This window comes from Tachypleus tridentatus, chromosome 1, assembly GCF_004210375.1.
Source record: "Tachypleus tridentatus isolate NWPU-2018 chromosome 1, ASM421037v1, whole genome shotgun sequence".
Taxonomy (NCBI): Eukaryota; Metazoa; Arthropoda; class Merostomata; order Xiphosura; family Limulidae; genus Tachypleus; species Tachypleus tridentatus.
The window spans coordinates 83,143,773-83,164,619 of NC_134825.1; the positions used below are offsets into that span (position 1 = coordinate 83,143,773).

A 20,847-nucleotide genomic window follows, 5' to 3' on the forward strand; every position below is an offset into this window, starting at 1 on the left:
TATCTGAAGCGCCCAAGGAACAGATATGTGGGACAATAAGCAGTTATTAGCAAAACACTTTAAGTTTTAAAAACATAAAAACTGAGGAAGCTACAAATACACAAACCCTTTTAACCGGGTTTCGTATCACTAGGTTGTGTTTAGGAATATAGATAATACATGGTGGTCCAAAATTATCTTTCCTGTCTTAGAATTTTAATTGAATAACTAAGACAACACAACCATACACTTTTCAACATATTGTATAGCAACTCAGTTTTTATTGACATGTCGGTAGGTTTCTTGATGTGCACCATTAAAAACACTCAGTTCGTCTAACAGATGTTAGATTTCAGTGCACATTCGCTGCAATATGTCTACAGTTACAATGGCGATAGCATCCGTTATTCTGGGCTTCGACTCCATAACTATAGGTATGTGATATACGATTATCTTTAACATATCCTCCATACTTTTTTCTGTTTTGGTTTTTTTTTTATTTCGCGCAAAGCTACTCAAGGGCTATCTGCACCTTCTTTTCTGTACTGGCGTCTGTAATTACGCTGCACTACAGTAACTCACTAACTTGGTTTCTGTAATTACGCTGCACTACAGTCACTCACTGACTTGGTTTCTGAAAGCCAAAGATACATTAAACCTTTTCTTGCACGACTAACTATTTTATGGGGTAACTCTACTCACTGGAGTGATAAGAGGCAGTGAAACTACTTCAGTTAGGGAACGAAATGTTAAACTGTGTGGTTGTATTTCCATAGTTATTTAATTACTAAAATTTTAAAAATAAAATAACATTGGACCAACCTCAATGTAAGTGTGCTTCGACATAATATTCTGAAGTGTAAGAGAGGAAGGATGTAGTTTCGCTTTTGGAAAACATGGTATTTTATGTTTTGGTATCGAGAGCAAAAGACATTTCGGGGAGTAGAGTCTGCTTTGAAATTGTATTTCTAGGTAATATTTTCTTTTATTATTAACGAGAAAAAGTACCCTGCTGATAGTGTGTGTATTCTGTCTGAGCCCGTTTTAACATAAGTATATGCTATATACTTTTGCTGCTAATCAACACGACATAAAAGCCATTGTTGAAACGCATTGTTACGAAAACGTACTGACTTTTCTATATATGGAAGTTGTTATGTAAGGAACCACTTCTTCCTAGGTGGTTTTCCACTAGCTTATCACATTAAAAAAACGCATGCGCGCACGCAAGTGGATAAGATCATAATTAATACTTGGGTATATGTCCTCAGGGTCGACAAAGTATTGGTGCAAAATTCCAGGTTTCTAGGTTCTTATTTTTTGGAGCTCTGCCGATCAAAATTATTTTCTGTTATTTCTCACTATCTTGCTTCATAGAAACATGTGTATGCACGCACACACATTGATAAGCAATAATACATAGTTGCACACCCTCAAGGTCCAATTACTAAAGGCGCAAAATGTCAGGTTCCTAGGTTCTTTCTTCTGGGAGCTATGGTGCTCGTACAAAGACATGCTCTTATTATTATACATTAAGTATAAATATTTTGATTTATTTGATAAAGGTATCATAGGAAAACAAATTTCTGCTACACTTTACAAAAAAATCGGTAAGACGTTTGCAGATATATATGATCATTCAGCATAACTGTCTTACTTTTTATTTAACTCTGTATTCGCAACGTAAACTGGAAGAATCCGTGAAACGTGATGATAAATTTTCGCAGCTTGCGAGTCAAATGCTTTAATAATCACCAAGCCATGTCAGGCCACGCAAGATAAGAGGCACAGAATCGTCTTCTGGCCTTTACATAACTTATTTCTACATTCGTTTTCTGCTCCTTAGAAAAGGAATAAGTAATCGACTTATGAGCAGAGAGTAAAGGTGAATAACACCCTAATGAAAAAACTTTACTCAAAATGTTCCGGATGTTACATAGTCTATCATCAATGTAGGCCTGGTTAAGTTGCGAATTTATGGTTTTAAATATATATTTATATATCATGACATAAGAAAATTGCATATTTACATACTGTGAAATAATTTTAGCGTCATGTAATATCTGATAAATTTTAAGATATGTCCAAAATTTACTTGAAGTATATAACAAATGTCCGAAATTTTATGAAAAAGATTTTACTGCATTACGGTACAGGATGTTTCAGAAGTCTGGAAATATATAGTTAAAGTTCAACAAACACATCTTTAGTGTCATATGTATATATTTCAGGAAAGAAAACGCCCATACAGAACATTATACCAATAACTGACATGTGTATGGGTGTTAATGATATGCAATTTGAATAATAAATAGATTAAGAATAAATTGTGTGTTTTACCCTGTGGGTTGAGACGTCTGGGACATTCTATAGAGTTTTGTCCAACATATTACTTTGTTTACTTTAACTTTGCGAAAAGCTACACAACGCTTATGTGTAGCACAGCCGTCCCACATTTTGAATTGATAGATTAGGGAGAAGTCAAGTTATTCAGCAGCACACGCTGCAAACACTTGGGATATTCTTATTTCAGTGAATAGTAGAATTTGACCATCACTTTTACAGCACACCAACCACCTAAAAGTGAGAAAGACGTTTCTGTGTAAACGGATCTCGAACCACAAATACTAGGATCACGGACTGGACACATTAAGACTCAGGGCACGCCAAATCCAAGTTACTTATAATGTGCGGATGCTTTTCTAAATTCTCCACCTATGTAAATCGTGAATCATATCGTTAATAATGGTTGATGAATGAAAATTTAAAGCAATCATTACAAGCTTTTTCTCTTTATGTGCTCCACTCCACAGTGGAGCAGTGGTGTGTCTGTGGACTCGTAGTGCTAGAAACCGGGTTTTGATACACGTAGTGGGCAGAGCACAGATAGTCCATAGTGTAACTTTGTTCTTCACTTTAACAAGTCAACCAACCTTCTCCCCCATGGTATAAATGCCTGTACGTAGTAAGGGGACCTCACAGAGAAGGTTATGTATTTTTTAACGTCCGCCATGTGTTTCCCATGCGTGGCACCCGTAAAGGGGAGAAGAGGGTCCTGGCGGTTGAGGAGTCCAACCTAACATAACACTTTTTAGTCTTGAATTTCTGTAGACGAGTGGCCTTGGGGAGCCATCCCAATACACTATTGGGCTAGTGTCAACCGAGTACCAGTGTTTGGCATTCTGAATGGGTGTTATGGACACTGTCTGCTGGTATTTGGATATAGTGCCCACGAAAACCTGACATTGCTGCAGTATCCTTGTTTGGCATTGTACTGCATCATCTCATAGAACTTCATAATGTGTGGGATCAGTGGGTACTGAATCTTTATTTCATTATGGATCCCTCAAGTTCAAATAAAATAATAAAAACATCTCATTTGTAAACAAACATGTGTTGAAAACTGAACAGCAGTCTCTACCTCCTCCTACATCTATATCTCATTTACTCGTATTATATTCTTTGGAAACAAACCTTTAGGACAAAAGTCTTTTTTTTTTTATTAAGAAAGAATTACAGAGGCTTGCTTTGATCTCCTACGTCAGTTAAGGAGCAACGTATTGAGGATATCTTGGTGGAACTATTTACCCCAAAACACAGCAAACTCCTCTTGAATTCAAAAGCCATTGGGGATATACCCATTGAGGTTACTCCCAATGCTACTCTAAACTGTTCACGAAGAGTCGTTCTTGAGAAGGACTTGAAAATCATGCCCGAGTCAAAGATATTCACTGGTTTCTCCATTCAGAGTTTCTGCCGTGAGATGTATCTCCATTTGCAAAGACAGAATCATGCTGTCAACCAGTGTTCTAATTTTGATGTTTACAACCCACGTTCACTTGTCACCGTTAAGGCAGGGTACCTGAGCTGTAAAGTATGGTCATATATTCCAAACACTCTCAGATGTTTCCAGTGTCAGTGGTGCAGTCATTCAAAGACATCATGTCGTGATCATTTGAAGTGTGCTCTTTGCAGTGATAAGGATCATGATGCCTGTGAGTGTGAACTGGATACTCATTTTGTTAATTATAATGGCTCTCACCTCTCTTACTTTCGTTCTTACCCTAGGTAGGTGGAGGAGAAAAAAGTACTACAGCATTTAAAATGGTTCACAACATTTTTTACTCAGAGGCTCAGAAGGTATTGTCCCCAATTCCATCTCGGACATATGTTGCATTATGTTCTGCTACTTTAGTGGGAGAGCAGATGAATCTTTCCATGCCTTCAACAGAGTTATTCTCAAATCATATGCAGTATTTTGTCCTCTATGAATAACTGAATTGAGAAGTCAAAATCTACCCATTCCAGTGACTGCCTGGGTGCACTTCCTTCAGCTTCTGTCATCTGCTAGGGTCCACCTTCTTCACCCCCAAGATGTAAAACAATTATTCGTTCATGCCATCAGTCACTAGAATATCCATCTACTGAAAGAGACCAAGAAAAAACGTATGGAGGTCAACAGACCTCTTTCTACTAAAGAAAAACGACGTGGTCCAAAACATAAGGGTTCTCTCCCAATTCGTTTCCAACTAAAAAAAATGGTCAAATTGATACAGTAGAACTGTCGATGTTTCCCTTCTAATATGGATGATAGACATTCAGGCCTTCATGGATTTCTATCGTCCTGTATGTCTTTCCTTACAAGAAGCAATTCTAACACCTGCTGGTACAGTCAATTTTCAGCAGTTTTTTTATACTGGAATGACAGGTTTTGTGATGGGCTAATGCATGAAGGGATTGTACTGCTGCTCGAACAACACTTGCCCACCCTATCTTTGAAGATCGATACATTCTTTTAGGAGGGTGTCGCCATCTGTATTTCCTTGGGTCATACCATCACTCTTTGCTTCCTTTACTTGTGTTCTGGAGAGATTTAAGATCAATCAGACCTTGATGCTCTCGTTTAATCATGGGTGATTTTAATGGACACAATCCTATCAGGAGTGTTGTGATATTAATGGGAGTGATCATTGTGTAAAGCATATGCTCTCAGATCACAACCTTTCTCTCTTAAATAGTGGTTCTTATACCTATTTTCATGCACCTAGTCAGTTTTTTACTGCCATTGATCTCTATCTGCTCCCCTTCACTTTTCTTTAACTTATTACATTAACCATTCTATCATCAATGCATTAGACGTTAAAGCCAAAACAAACCTTGGATTAAGTTCACAACTAGCATCTCGTCTACCATCAGTTACAAAATCATATTGGACAACATTCGAAAGGTCACTGGGAAATATACTTCTCATTCCCTTTTCATCTTGTTCTCCAGTAGCCAAAAAGTTGTTGAAATACAAAGCATAACTAGTGCACTCAGCGAGAGCTTTTCACTTGCATGTTTCATTCCCTGCCTTCCTGGCCATTAAGCCTGATGATGTTACTATGAAATTCTGTGCATTTCTCTCCTGCCTCTCTTGTTATTCTTCTGCTTGTTTTTGACTGGATCTGGAAGGAGAGTATTTTTCCTGATGCTTATCACCAGGTTATTGTCCTTTTTTTTCTCTAAGCCTCTAAAGGATCCCCAAATTCCTTCTAACTATTGTCCAATTCCTTTTAGTAACTCTGTAAGATTTTAGAGGATGGTTAATGATTATCTTGTTTGTTTCTTTAAATCAAGCGACCTCCTCTCGCCCACCTATTGAGTTCTATCAACAGCACTCAACCATGGACCACTTGATTCGACTTGAAACGTCGATCACGGAAGCTTTCCTCAAGAAGGAACATCTTGTCTTCGTGTTCTTTAAACTTGAAAAGACTCAAACACTACATGGGGTATGGAATTTTGCAAAACCTCTACTCAGTGATGTCGAGAAACCCACTTGTTGAGAAATTTATATGCAAAAACGGCTCGTTTGGGTTGAGAAAATATTTTACATAGAAGAGCGAACCTCTACTCATATGACACGCATGGCCGTTTGCCCATTTTAATTCGTAACTGTTTTTTATTTTGTATGCAGTTCTAAGCCCAAGTAGGCTCAATGCTTTTCCATTATTTTACACAGGAATTTGGAGTCCCTCAAGACTGTCTTGAGTGTTACACTTTTCAGTGTGAAAAAATAATGCTATCGCTGCACATCTTCCTCCTTCTGTGGCAAACGGGCTCATCAACAATTTCCACATCTGATATCAGTTATCGAGCATGAAGTTTAATGAGTGGCAGCTTCAGACTGCTCTTAACTGTTTATTGAAGTGAAACAGAGCAAACAGTTTTACCTTTTCTTTCTCCAAAACTGTCTGCATACACTTTTGTCGCCAATAGGATATACACCTTGATCCAGAGCTCAGTCTCAATTATGTTATTCTTCCAGTTTTCTCTGAGGCAAAGTTCTTTGGCTTATCTTTGACCATAAGCTGACCTTTATTCCACACATCAAGCAGCTACAAATCAAGTGTACAAGGGCACTAAACATCCTCCACGTCCTCTCTTTCAACTCTTAGAGAGTGAATCGATGTTTCATGCTCAGGATCTATCATTTTCTTATTTGTTCTAAACTAGACTGAGTTTCTGGTATATGGCTCTGTTAGAACCTTGAAGATGCAAGACCCCATTCACTATATAATGCTTTGGCTTTGCATAAGAACTTTCTGCACTTCTCCAGTCCAGAGTTTATACATGAACTCCCTCTTACCATCCACTATTTGTAACTTTCTTTGCAGTATGCCATTAAACCTCAGTCCTTACTACAGCAGCCCACCTGTGGTTGTGTATTCATTTCTCAGTGGGCTTTACCCTTTCGGAATATACAGTCTTTCATTCTTCCCTTTGGCCTTCATATCCAGGCGCAGCTGGCTGAGTTGGATTTCTCATTTGATGAAGCTGCTGTCTTCACTTATCAACCTATCCAACCGTGGCTTATCCTTGCCTGTGACCTTTCTTTTAGTCATCTCAGGAAAGTGGATACTCCTTATTGAAAGTACTGTCTGCTCTTTGCCGAACAACTTTCAAATCATTTTCCATTGCCATATATAGAGATGGTTCAAAATCAACTGAATCTGTGGGATCTGCCTTGGTTTGTTGTGACTCAGTGGTTTCTCACAGGATCCCCTCTACAGTTTGTGTTCTTTGCAGAGTTGTATGTAATTTATTTTGCTTTGGATCATATAGAAATTACACTGTGTACATATTGTACTATCTGCACCGAATCTTAGCTCTCTATAAAACCTGAAATTGTTTAGAATTAGTTCTCGCCCCTTTTATGACGATATTTAAAAACGACTGGCCCATTTCTCTTTTTCACCTATCTGTATCCAGTGTTTCTGAATTTCTAGCTATATTGATGGCCCGGCATGGCCAAGCGTGTTAAGGCGTGCGAATCGTAATCTGAGGGTCGTGGGTCGCATCCCCGTCGCGCCAAACATGCTCGCCCTTTCAGCCGTGGGAACATTATAATGTGCGGTCAATCCCAAGTAGTAGCCCAAGAGTTGGCGGTAGGTGGTGATGACTAGCTGCCTTCCCTCTAGTCTTACACTGCTAAATTAGGGACGGCTAGCACAGATAGCCCTCAAGTAGCTTTGTACGAAATTCAAAACAAACAAACAAAGCTATGTTGATATTTGAGGGAACGAGCTCGCTGACACTGCGGCTAAGTCCGTATGCTCTGGTGTAGTGCCTATCCCGTATATAGGCTATAGTCCTTTATTTAAGACCCAGCTTCGTACCAGTTAGCAATCGACTAGAGTGAGCAACATCTAACAAGCTTTTCTACCACTTTTTGTTGTTATTTAGCCATCTTCTTGCAAACTCTTTAACTTTAACGTTTCGACCTTGTTATTTTATTTAGTTTTAATACCCATACCAGCCGTCTTGAGAATACAGTTGGCTATCTTGTTTCTGTAAGGATCAGAAGGACAAAGTTGTCCTAACTAGGCTACACATTGGTCACATAATATTAACTCATCGTTTTTTATTATCTGAAACTGATTCACCAACGTGTGACATTTGTGACACTCTGTCGTACCGTCGCGTAAGACCGTGAACATCGGCTTCGTTCTAAATGGTTTTTTAACAAGTCTACTCAAGACTTTGGACACTGACACTGTCCAGCTTTCTTGTTTTTTATATATGTAAAAACAGCTGGTATGGGTTGAGAAAATTTTATGTAGAGGAGCGACCGAAGAAGGTCGAAACGGTGTTCGCTCTTCTACATAAGATTTTTTCAACCCATATCAGTCGTTTTTACATATATATTTTTCTCTACAAGTGGGTTTTCTCGTCATCACGGATTATTTCTTGTTTTTTTTTACTTCTTTACTAGCCATTGACGTTTTTAATTCAATATAAATCTTTCATACGAATTTTGGACATTGTTTAGTTTTAACTTGATCTATTTTTATAATAATTTTACTTTTACTTTATTTACGAGTTGTTTGGCACAGATATCCTATTTGCTTAGCGCCAAAACAAGCCAACCAAACAACAAGACTGAAAGAAGCAATATAAGAGGCTTACACAGTTATATATATCACTTGTATTTGAAGTATACTTTTCAATGTTGTTATAGCAACAGATGATAAATGCCCTAAAGCTCTAAAAAAATAAAGTATGAATGAAAGTCAAAAACAATTTCAGCTGAAGACCTACACCAGGGGAAAATTTCTCCTTGATCATCGAACTCAATAAAAACATTAGTTTTAGAAACAAATAACACAAAACTAAGAACATAACTGAAGGCTGGAAATTGATAACCTGCTGATTGGAAATATAGTATGTTTGTAAGAAGTTATTCAAAGAGTTCTTCTTTATGTACAAGTTAAATACCAGCCAATTATCAATCAACAGTTTAATAAGTTCCCGTCTGAGCTTCTATAACGAGGAAGATTTTTTTAGAACAGGTACAACGTTTCGATCCCTGGTGGTATCATTCTTAAATACTCAAGTTTTAATTGTTAGACTGCTAAACATTGACTTAATTACTAAAACCTTTTGTGTTAAAACTTCTGTGGATAAGATGATGATACAAGTGATCGAAACGTCTTACCTGTTCTGAAAAACAAATATTCCTTACTGTAAAACCTGTAACTTTTAACAGAAAAAAAAAGTTTAAACTGATTTTATTAGAAAATCCCCACTTACCGCAATGAGTCGTCTTCTGCGAAAGCATGCGGGGTTTAAAATTCGGCTTGAATATTTTTTTCGGTATTATAAAAGCAATTTCTTAAATAATTATCTTTGAAAACAGGTTATAACATATATGTATATAATGTTTTGAGATATATATTTGTCCAAGTTTAAGTACTTTATTGAAATATAATATGTACTGATACAACTAATATAACATTTGGTGTTTTAAAGCTGAATGACTTTTTATGCAACACATGCATTAAATGGATAGGTCAGAGATTCCAAGGCTCAAACAGTCATTCATAACTTTGAACCGCAAACTAATAAGATGACAATTAGAAACAATTCCTACAGCTTACACTACTATTTCTAATAGATTGTCATGGATATATATATCCTCACATATTTAAACTCTTAATCTAACACCTTAATCACTAAGCCACACCCAATCCAACATATCGCTATTGATGTGAATGTATTAGAACCTGTATTTTGGTTTACATTATTTTATTTTGCTATCAATTTTGAGTAATTTATTGATTGGAAGCTACATGTTATTAAACATTAATTAAGGAAAATGCTTACAACGTTTTCTCGTTTTTTTATATAATCAACAATTTTAGATACTGAAAATATAAATAAATCTACTATCTGAAAAGAAGATATCTGTATGATCTTTGAGCTATGAACTTAATATCATCAACATATATAGCCAACAATCTGTTGAGCACATTACAGTAAACATCCAATACGTTAAGAACTCACTTACAAATGTGTGTACGTGTGTATGTTGTTATGCTGATATACAAATCGTTTCGTGTTATAATATATGCATACCAATTAATTAGGAATTAATATATATAAAGATTACTAAACTTTAAGACAAATCCAGTATGTTATAATCATTTTGTCAATATATACAAAATTTCTACAATATATAAAACATGCACATTGGTAGAATAAAGTTTCAAGGGTTAGAATATACATATTAGTATATCACAAGGTATAACTATATAAAGAAAATTTAAATATTCTGATACATAATTTGTCATCATACTGAAAAATTAGCTAATAATTAAGTTGTTAATTTCTTAGCTAAATATTAACACTCTACCAACCTCGACTATGTGAACATTAAGTTTTCCATTAGAGTCTTGGTAGGAGCCGTTCACTGTGTAATACTTTAACCATCGTACGTGAGGGTGTAGGTCGCTGTAAAAACGACATTCAAATCTTGCCTGTTGTCCGACGTATACTGTCTGGTTAGTAGGGTAACCATCTCGGATGAGAGGACTGCCTACCAAACGTTCTGAAGAGAGAGAGAAAAAGGAATGAAATACTAAACAAAAACTTGATTTAAGCGGGAAAATGTTAAATAACCCATATTATAAACATAATTAAGAGAAATAAATAATTTAAACATGATTGTCTATTTCAGACTGTACACCTACACAGGGATCCCTCACTATACAAGGATGTATTAACGTGAAATACAAACTATAATTTACTTCATAATATGAACTGAGTCGACACAAGAGCTATCTTTCTCATAACAACTTCACATTCATGTCTTATGGTACCATATCTATTTCTTAGTCTACTATATGACCATAGCCTTAATCTTCAGCATTTCTCTTTCCTTGTGTCGTGATGTCATATTTATGCTCGTATCAAAATAGTTTTAGTTTTTACAACAAATCGCAATTTATATAACATTTAGAAACTTGTAGAATGCTTAACTGTAATGTTGAGCAATAAATGGCTGGAACATTTCATAACATGTTTCCATACCAATGTCTAGTATATTTGTGTTATTAAAGATATTAAGTAATAAATATCTAGAACATACCTAGATCTACACAAAATTAAAGTTATTTAAGTAAACCACTCTTTTAAATAGGTACCCCCCGCTGGTACAGCGGTAAGTCTACGGATTTACAACGCTAAAGTCAGGGGTTCGATTCCCCTCGGTGAACTCAGCAGTTAGCTCGATGTGGTTTTGCTATAAGGAAGCACACAAACACACACCCCTAGTTGGTGAAACGAGATGTTTATTTGTAGGGCCGCTGAAAGGTATTCCTAGGCCAGGAGTAATGCATGTTTGGGACCCCAATTATAGTTAATTATAAAATGCAACTTTCTGAGACATTTTCATGGCAAAGTTCTTGTGCAATCTGAAAAGTCAATTTGGCAATCTTGTATTCGGTCCCTCTGATGATTCTAGATCCGGGGGGATAATTCCTCCGTTAGAGGCTGTTCTGTTCATTTGAGCACACAAGATAATGGAATTTAGAGAATAAAAATACTGTCATAAAGGAGTGATAAAACAGTAAGACTGTTTACATAAACATACGAAACTTACCTTGAACTTCGACTTTAAAAGTCCACTTGATTTTTCCCTCGCTGTTTTCAACTATACACGAATAGTTTCCACTGTCATCAGGTCCAACAGTAGTCAGTGTGATGTTCCATTTCTTGTATATCGTCTAAATGACACACGCATCACATTAAAAAGTTAATTTACTTGAGCTAGTAATGCTAAAAATACGATACCATAAATTGGTTATAAAAATTCAAAACCAGCATTCATTTCTTACCAAAACTATCCTATTATAACCGTTTTTTTTAATCTTAGTAAAATGTTATATGTTTTCTAAATTGTTATATTAAACACTTCAACAATATCAGACGTGAAAGCTGAATGTAGTGTAACTATTAGAGCATCTAATTGTTTGTTTCAATGAACATTTTGAATGAGTTTATCGATATATCTGAAATGCTTGTTATTTTAAGATGAAATATTTGAACGTTCGTCTTTCACGAATAAAAGTAAGAGCTTTTCCAAGAACTTCACTTTTAATTCGATATTCCAAAATACTAAAATTTTCATTCACAACACATACTATCGCTGAGTGAAATTTCATTGAAATCTGTCTATTAACCTTGAGTTACTGTCTTCATTTTCTCACACTAATAACGGACCGTCATGGCCAGCTGGTTAAAGTACATGACTCGTAATCTGAGGGTCGCGGGTTCGAATTCCCATCGTACCAAACATGCTCGCCTTTACAGCCGTGGGGGCGTTATAATGTGGCGGTCAATCCCCCTACATCGTTGGTAAAAGAGTAGCCCAAGAGTTGGCGGTGACTTTCCCTCTAGTTTCACACTGCTAAATTACGGACGGCTAGCGCAGATAGCCCTTGTGTAGTTTTGCGCGAAATTCAAAACAAATCAAACCACACTAATAACCGTGGGCCTTTCACTTTATAAAAATGTATAGGATTAACCTAAAAATAGCATACTGACTTACACATCATTTCACATCTTTACCTTAAATTTAGTTGCAAAAACTTACCTTTTTGTTCATAAAACGAACTATTGGTCGAGAATTCTTTACCCACGTTATGTTTGGGTTTGGGGAGCCTTCTGCAGGGCATGAGAGGGTCACGTCAGTTCCAGCAGGAACAACGATCAGATCTCTGGACATCATTTCTGGCTCGGTGAAGAATGGCGATCCTGATGTTGAAAAGAGAAAATTTGATTAAGTAACTTTATAACAAATTTCTAAAAAGGCAAATAAAAGCATCACTGAAAATACTGTAAAAACAGCTAATAGAAGTAAATATTAATGTCGCATGTTACTCGTAATAATTTTAATGTTGTTTAATATATTCTATAAAATGTTTAATAAACTTATTAGTAAAAGCTCCCTTTCACGGAAAACGTGTTCTCTTAACACGTGACCCGGCATGGCAAGGTGATTAGGGCACTTGACTCGCAATCTGCGGTCGCATGTTCGAAACCCCGTCCCACCAAACACGCTCGCTCTTCCAGCTTAAGGGCGTTATAATTTTGCAGTCAATTCAACTATCTGTTAGTAAAAGAGTAGCTCAAGAGTTCGTGGTGATGATTAGCCGCCTTCTGTCTAGTCTTTCCCTGCTAAATTAAGGATGGCTAGCGCAGATAGCCCTCGTATAGCTTTACACGAAATTTAAACCAAACCAAAGTCTTAACCAATTAGGTGCTTTACTTCCCGTGTAAATGGGCCCGGTATGGCCAGGTGGATAAGAAACTCGACTCGTAATCTGAGGGTCGTGGGTTCGAATCCCCGTCACACAAAACATGTTCGCTCTTTCAACCGTGGGGGGCGTTATAATGGTACGGTCAATCCCACTTTTTATGGTAAAAGAGTAACCCAACAGTTGGCGGTTGGTGGTGATGACTAGCTGCCTTCCCTCTAATCTTACACTGTTAAATTAGGCACGGCTAGCGCAGATAGCCCTCGTGTAGCTTTGCGCGAAATTCAAAACAAACCAAACACGCGCAAATGTTAAAAATATATGAGATACTCTGCAACAAAAACATTAACTGTACAAAATCCTACAGACTAGAACTTCTAAACACAAAAAACATTGTTGAATTGCATTATAAATAAAAACTTCAAACGCATAAAATAACATAGAACAGAAGCATTATCGCTGTCTTTACTTCTCACACATACATTATTAGATATTTTGGAAGATTGTGGACGAGAACTTCTAAATACCCAAAACTTTCTAGCTTAAAAATATTAAATTCAAAGTTGGATTAAGGACCTGAAATGGCCCATAGCAAATTCTATAAAAGGAAGGGACCTCAGAACTGAACTCCTGGTTTTCGGAAACCGCTATTAGTAAGAATTAAAGAGCTAATTAAACGTTCATGGATTAATATTTCTAGCTTTCACGCCATGCCTATACGAAAATAATTTACAAAGTGTTACTGACCTTATTAAAAACCTTTAGTACATATTTGTGATGTCCAACACAATTACTCACGTCGTTTATCTCTCGTAAAAAAAACAACACTAACAGTTATATTGCACTTTTATGAAGCAACCTCCATTTAAAGCTATGAGTAGATTATGTACAGAATATTTAAACTAATGGCATTGATTTTTTATAAACAGAGCAGATATTTATGAAAGATCAATCTGTAAGAATACGTTCATAAAAATACAAAATGTTATGTTGTTATGAAACTATTAAAGTTGCTGTTGTCGTAAAAGGGCAGTTGCACACATTTGTAACTCAATGAGACATCCGGTTTTAATAATTTTTTATCCTGTCCTCCAATTACATAGTTGTAAATCTACAGACTTATAACAATAGAAACTGGGTTTCGATACCTATGATGGGCACAGCACTAAGAGCCCACTCTTTATTGTTTTTGCTTAACTACAAACTAATCGCACTTGCATTTCTAAGAGATAAGTCCTAAATCCATAAAACCTTTCAGAGTAAAAATACACATAAAAACTCCGAGTAAATTAAACTAGATTGTTAAAACTCTGAAAACTATTCTAATGCACAACTAGCTTAATATAAGAACGCTACACTTTTCAGCACAGAAACTCTAAATATGTAAACTTTAGAATTAAAACACAAAATATCTTATGACAGAAAATTAGTATCCGTAAAATATTGTGACATGAAATGTTGAAAACTAAAATCCTTCTGGAACATTAACTCTCTTAACAAACGAAACTTTCTGAGACAAACACTACGTACATAAGATCTCACAAAAACACTTATTTTAAATACATAAAACCCTGTCCTTTCCAAGTATTCTAAACTGTCATTCTCAAGTGAGACAGGAGAATTACTACTTCAATGTCTTACATATGTAGGATCAGCTTTGATATCACTCGCAGACGTGGTGTAACAAACTGATAGATGTGAAGTGAATGTGCCAGTTGGCGTGACACTTTCAGATTGTGTCACTCCATGTGAATACACATTATGACAAACTCAAACAAAAGTGAATATTAAAACTTGGTACAGATTGTTTGGATAAATTTGCAAGTTCTGAGTAACATGTGTTTATGTAGCTTGTAGCTTGTACTTGCTTATTTGAAATATTTACCAACAGATCTGATATAACAAAAAAAACTTACTTAGTTTGCCTGCAGATACTTCTGGTACAGAAACAACATCTGTCACAGCTTTTGTTGGTGAAGAAAACTCTGTAAGGAAAAATAAAAACATAGCTAATTAAATTCATAATGAAGTAAAACTATTTCGTAAGCATATACTGGACGTCTGTTGAAGCTTCGTTCATTAGCAGTTTATTACTTGATGTTTAAAACATTTTCAGTACTCAAAAGCAAATAATTAAATATTGGAGACGCTTGTTGTTCAACTTTATCATATCATACAATCTTTACAGACATATGTTGTTCATATTAATTGATTAGATATTAAAGGCATTTCTTGTTATACAGTACATTATTGGATAATTTAAATTCTATCGAGTTACAACAAGATATTTTTAAATATTTTAAGCGTCTAACCTTAAGCTTCACTCACGACATTATTCTATACTTTTGTACTTAATTAGCACAATATTAAATGTTCTAGACATTTATTACTTATTAGACATGCTATGTGTTTATACATTTAATAATACGTACGTTTTATAGACAGTTTCTACTCAGTCATACTTTACAAAGTGTTCTGCATGTTTGTCACTTTATTGCATGATTAATAACATGAAAGTTTGCGCTTATTGTTCCGAGCTTTTTTCTCAACAATATGCTATTTTTGAGGTAAAACAATTGCCACAAATAAAACATTAGCGACAATACCTTCTTACATAAGGTTTTAGAGTGTTACAGTCAGGTGACACTATATGCATGTTCAGAATTTAATATATTGTTCAATCTAGCATGTTTGAGACCCATGTTTTAGTTTAATTTTAACAGGATTCATTTTTACATTTTAATAAATTTTACTTTTTAATATTTTTTGGTTGTTTTATGGAAATAACCATGCTGTTTTGCGGCAAATATCGTCAACCAACCAACCACTCCTTTAGCTAATAAATGAATAAATGAAAATTACCACAACAAAGAATTTATGTGTTACTTTGAATAATTCTCTCGTGTAATTTTTTATATGAAATGAGCTATTCGCAGGTAATTTACTACTATTTATGCGTTATCTTGCTTTGCCAAATTCATTTTTTTCGTTTAAAGAAGTATGTGTGTTTTTTCTTATAACAAAGCCACATAGGGCTAGCTGCTCAGCCCACCGAGGGGAATTGAACCCCTGATTTTAGCGTTGTAAATCCGGAGACATACCGCTGTACTAGCGAGGGCGTAAAGAAGTAATGGTTGATGTTGAAACATTTGTTCATAAATGAGATGTTCTTTGTAAATATTTAAGTTCTCCATGTTATTACAGTTTTGCTCATAAAATTGTGCTATCATACAGATGTTATTTAGAAATAACATATGTCTTGCCTGCCAAAGAAAGAGTAAAATTTTTCCAGATTTCTCCAAATCGATTGTAAGCCTTACAAGCGTAGACTCCAGCGTCTTCGGGTTGGAAATCTAAGATAATGAGACTATGTCGCTTTAGCAGTACGTGGGGCAGCACACTGGACACTGGCTGGTTGTTGTGATACCACACTAAATAGGGCTGTGGGTTTCCACGAACTGGGCATTGTAGTCTCACTTTCTGATCCTGAAACACCTCGAACTTTGTGGGCAACCTCTTTCTCCATCTTGGAACATCTGTAAAAACAATCAAAAACACAAATGATTAGATAACAGTACAGACGCAGCAATTTTTCTAGTTTACAATATTTTATACAGTAAGTGTGCCCAGTTTGTATATCTGACGATTTCTGGTTCGCCTTTCATTGCCGCAAAAATTCTCTCCACATTATTAAGATATGGATACATTACACCATGAAATCCCACTATTTTAACTGACATAAATATTCCAAGAGTTGTCGGAGGATACTGTTGACTAGCTGCGTTTCTTTTCGTCTGTCAGTTTAAAATTAGGGGTTACTATTCATAGATAACCCTTGTGTAGCGTTGCGCAAATTTCTGGAACAAACAAGAGATTTATTGTCGGCGTCCGATGTTAAATGTTGCTTAACGGGCAATATAGAATTTTAGTAAACTAATGAAATGTTAAACTTCAGTAAGAAATATGTGTATCAAGTTTTTTTCAGATACTAATAACTAAAGTTAGTGTAAGCCAATGAACATGTGACAAGTATGAGGCAATCCGTTTTGAAAGTTTTCTTCGTATTTTCTTTAACACAGACGCATAAGTATTTTCAACAGACACACATTTAATACTGACGTTGTTCGAAATTGAAGATTGTATTCTTCCGGTTATTAATAACAAGTTGTCACAAGACTTTACTACTATTATTTAACACTTTTATTTCTTATAAAAAGCTTAAATTTTAATGAATGTTTTTAGTCATAAACATGCATTCAAATTCATTAATGTTTCTCAGCAATAAAGTTGACTTGTTGCAAGAAACTTGAAAATTGAATAATAATCATACATAAAATTGCATATTTAGTAGCAGTGAGCGAAGATATTTTTTATGCACGGCTTGAGATGCTACATTAACGTAAACAACGTGAGAGAAGTTTATTTACCTTCTCGTGTCTGGTTTGTACTGATGTAGACACCAGACGTCAGCACCAGCATCCAGTGTTTACCGATTGCCTACAGGATACAACTACCATGCCATGCAGTACACGTGCTTATAAACATATACAAACATATAGATGGCAACGCGCAGGTCGGGAGCCTACCAGACATCACACATACATACACACACACAATGTAGTTTATTAAAATTAGCAAGCTTCATGTATTACAGACCCGCGAGGCATGCTGCTAAAAATTAAAACTTGTATTCAGGCGCACGTAAAAGTTTGATTTTGTTGGTGTTACTTTATACCAATTTCTGTTATATACCCTCCCAAAAATACCACATAGTAAGTATATTGAATAATTCAATACATAATATTAAGTATACGTGCCTTAAAATTTGTATGTTTCTAGTCTACAGGTGTGATAGGCAGATTAACTTGTGTTTATCTATAACAGATGTATAAACTGAAATTATTTCAAAACTAAATAAAAATAATGAATAGTATTCCAATGTTTCGACTTCAAAATGAAGTCGTTCCTGAGGATCTGACTCGTACAATAAGGGGTTAGATGGGGTTTAAAAAACAAATGATTGCTTTGTACTTTAAAAACCAACAAAGAAACAAACCAAACTTTAATGTCTTCATTCCGCCACCTGTTGGTTTGATTTTAATAGTTAACCCATACGCCTGTGCAAGAAAGAATCAGTTGATCTGTATTCCTTGTTACCAACTACGGACTTTATCTAGCGAAGTACTACCCTTTTGAAAAACATCTTCAGAACATGTTGTGGTCAGTATCAAAATTTTATCTCTCTCCCCGTCGAAGGACTGATCTGTATATGATACTTTTCCGTGGGAGTATCCTTCTAGGTGGATTCCTCTACGTGATGAGGGGACCTTCCATAGAAGGTTCTGTATTTTTAGTTTACCTCCTTTGGAATATAAACTTCCACCCACGTGTTTGTCGTGCTTAGCGATTTGTAAAGAGGAGGAGAGAATCCTTGTGGTTGAGGAGTTCAATCCTACCACAACACTATGGCCTTGAATCCCTGTAGTAGGATGGCCTTAGTTTGCACCACCCCTAGGGTCAATCGACTGGTCTTGTTGGGCTAGGGTCAACTGAGTACCAGTGATGGACGTTCTCAATGGGTGTTGTGGACATTGTATCTGACTCTGGTGTGTGGCGGTATTGTACCTGCCCTTGTAGGGCTCCATGGTGGGTAGAGTCAGTGAACACTGAATATTCCTTCTTTTATTATGGATTCTCCAAGTTCAAATAAAATAATAAAAACAGCTCACTGGTAAATGACCACGTCTTAAATACTCTTAAACGGCCGTCTTCACCTTCCATAGCTGTACCTCATTTTGTCATACCACATTCTTTGTCAGACAGATCATTGGGCAAATGTCTTCCTTTACATTCAGAAAGGACTAGAGGGGCTTACTGGCGCTTCTAATTCAGTCAAAAACCTACGTTTAGAGGACATCTTTGTGGAAACATCCACCCCAAAACATTCGGGATATACCCACTGAGATTATTCCACAAGAGGAGTTATTGTTGAGAAGGATTTGAAGAATATCCCCGTGTTAGAAATCTTCACTGGATTCTTCACTTAAGGAGTTTCTGCAGCGAGACGTATCACCCCTCACAAGAACAGGGTTATGCTGCCTACCAGTGTTCTAATTTTGACATTTACGCCACTACAGCCACCTGCCGCTGTCAAGACGGGTTATCTAACTCTCTCAGATGTTTCCAAAGTCAGCAATTCGATCACTTGAAGACATTATCTCGAGGTTCTTTTATATATGCTTGTTGTTGTGGTAAAGACCACGATTCCTACATTTGGAAGTCGACTTTGAGTCGACAACATTATGACAAGTTTTTCCAGATCAAACTTTCTGTTGTTTTCTGGCCGTTTTGTTTCGATAAGGATCAGAATTTCTCCTGGCTAGGATACACATTTGTCACAGTTTGTTAACTCATCTTTTTCTTTTCAGATGTACAATTGTAACCTTCCTTTCAAAGATGAGACCGTGGTTAGAACTTAGATCATGAGTGTTCTAAAATGGTTACTAAGGTTATAAAGTAAGAAAAAGAAAAACGTTTTTTCCCAAGATAGCGAAATTGAATCATATGCATTTAGATTTGCATAAACTGAAGGTTTTCAAACAATGTTAATCAATCAGATAGTCAGATTGACATAGTTGTTTTTGTAAAATTTTGGTCGTACACTACTGACTTTTTCAAGTGATTTGGTACGTTGTTACTCTGCGATTAGTTTGTTTACTACTTAATAATGTGCTTATAAGGTTTTGTTTACATGTTGTTTGCATTATGTTTGAGATTTTAATTTGTACTACACATCTGATCCACTCCTACTATAAGTACTACCATACTTATGATATATGGTTATACAATAACAGGTATCTTTGGAAGAAATGGAACAGCCAAGCTAAAATACTGTCGTATTTTACAGTTATTCTTGTAGATGGTGGATGCCTTTGCTGAAAATGCCTAAAACACTGTTCATTTGAAAGTTTAATTACACCATGTAACACAAATTTTGTTCCTGGATAGTACGTGTTATTTCTTAATTGCTTATGTTGTAAAAGTACAGAAAAATGGCCATTATTCCCTTCAAACTTTGCTTTTGTGACCTGGATAATAAAATTTAGAAATTAACCTATTTTCTATGTAAAAACGGGCAAATTTGCACATTTTCATTTACATAAAGTCTAAATAAAACAACATACGAATCAAGATTTACATGTATTTATACTAAAGTTATACACAAATGTTTAGATGTGAGTAGTTTTTCGAGATTTGCGACTGTAATGTAATTAAATACCTTTCACGTATCAGCCTCCAAATATAGTCTCCCATCATGTTTTCGTTATACGCTCTCAGGTCACAAAATCAAAGTTTGATGAGAAAAATAGGTCTTTTTTACTTCTTTAGGCATAAGCAATTGGGAAATAACAATTTCTGTCCAGGAACAAGAAAAAGTAAATATTTTGTTACATAATGTTATGTCTTTGCTTTTTTGCATGAAATTATGGTGAAACTGTAAATAAGTTGTCAGATTTTTATTTGTGCTGGAATAAAATAAGAAATAATGGAATAACTCATACGTTCCTTATTCCTATTTGTCGTATTTATTTTATATTCATGTGTATGTAGAAGCAACTGTAAGTTAGGCTAAAGACAACTTTGGTTATACTCTTGACTGTTAAAGGTTAAAAAAAAGTGCAAATAGCATGTCAGATTTTCCCTTTAACACTTTTTTCATTAGTGTATTAAGAGGATTACGCAAGTATTTTTGTAATGCTTTATAGCTTTCTCAAGCCTTGAAAGT

General features: G+C 35.6%; 1 protein-coding gene across 3 annotated transcripts in view; it reads right to left on the reverse strand.

The window, feature by feature from the left end:
* LOC143253854 (fibroblast growth factor receptor 4-like) overlaps window positions 1-20,847 on the reverse strand; it is a 140,610-nt gene that overhangs the window by 15,124 nt on the left and 104,639 nt on the right. For all 3 annotated transcript variants that reach the window (XM_076508321.1, XM_076508300.1, XM_076508310.1), the window contains 5 exons: window positions 16,325-16,597; window positions 14,978-15,046; window positions 12,398-12,558; window positions 11,405-11,528; window positions 10,161-10,351 (listed from right to left, as the gene is read on the reverse strand). In XM_076508321.1, the coding sequence (XP_076364436.1) occupies window positions 10,161-10,351; window positions 11,405-11,528; window positions 12,398-12,558; window positions 14,978-15,046; window positions 16,325-16,597 (818 nt within the window). The remainder of the gene's footprint in view (window positions 1-10,160; window positions 10,352-11,404; window positions 11,529-12,397; window positions 12,559-14,977; window positions 15,047-16,324; window positions 16,598-20,847) is intronic.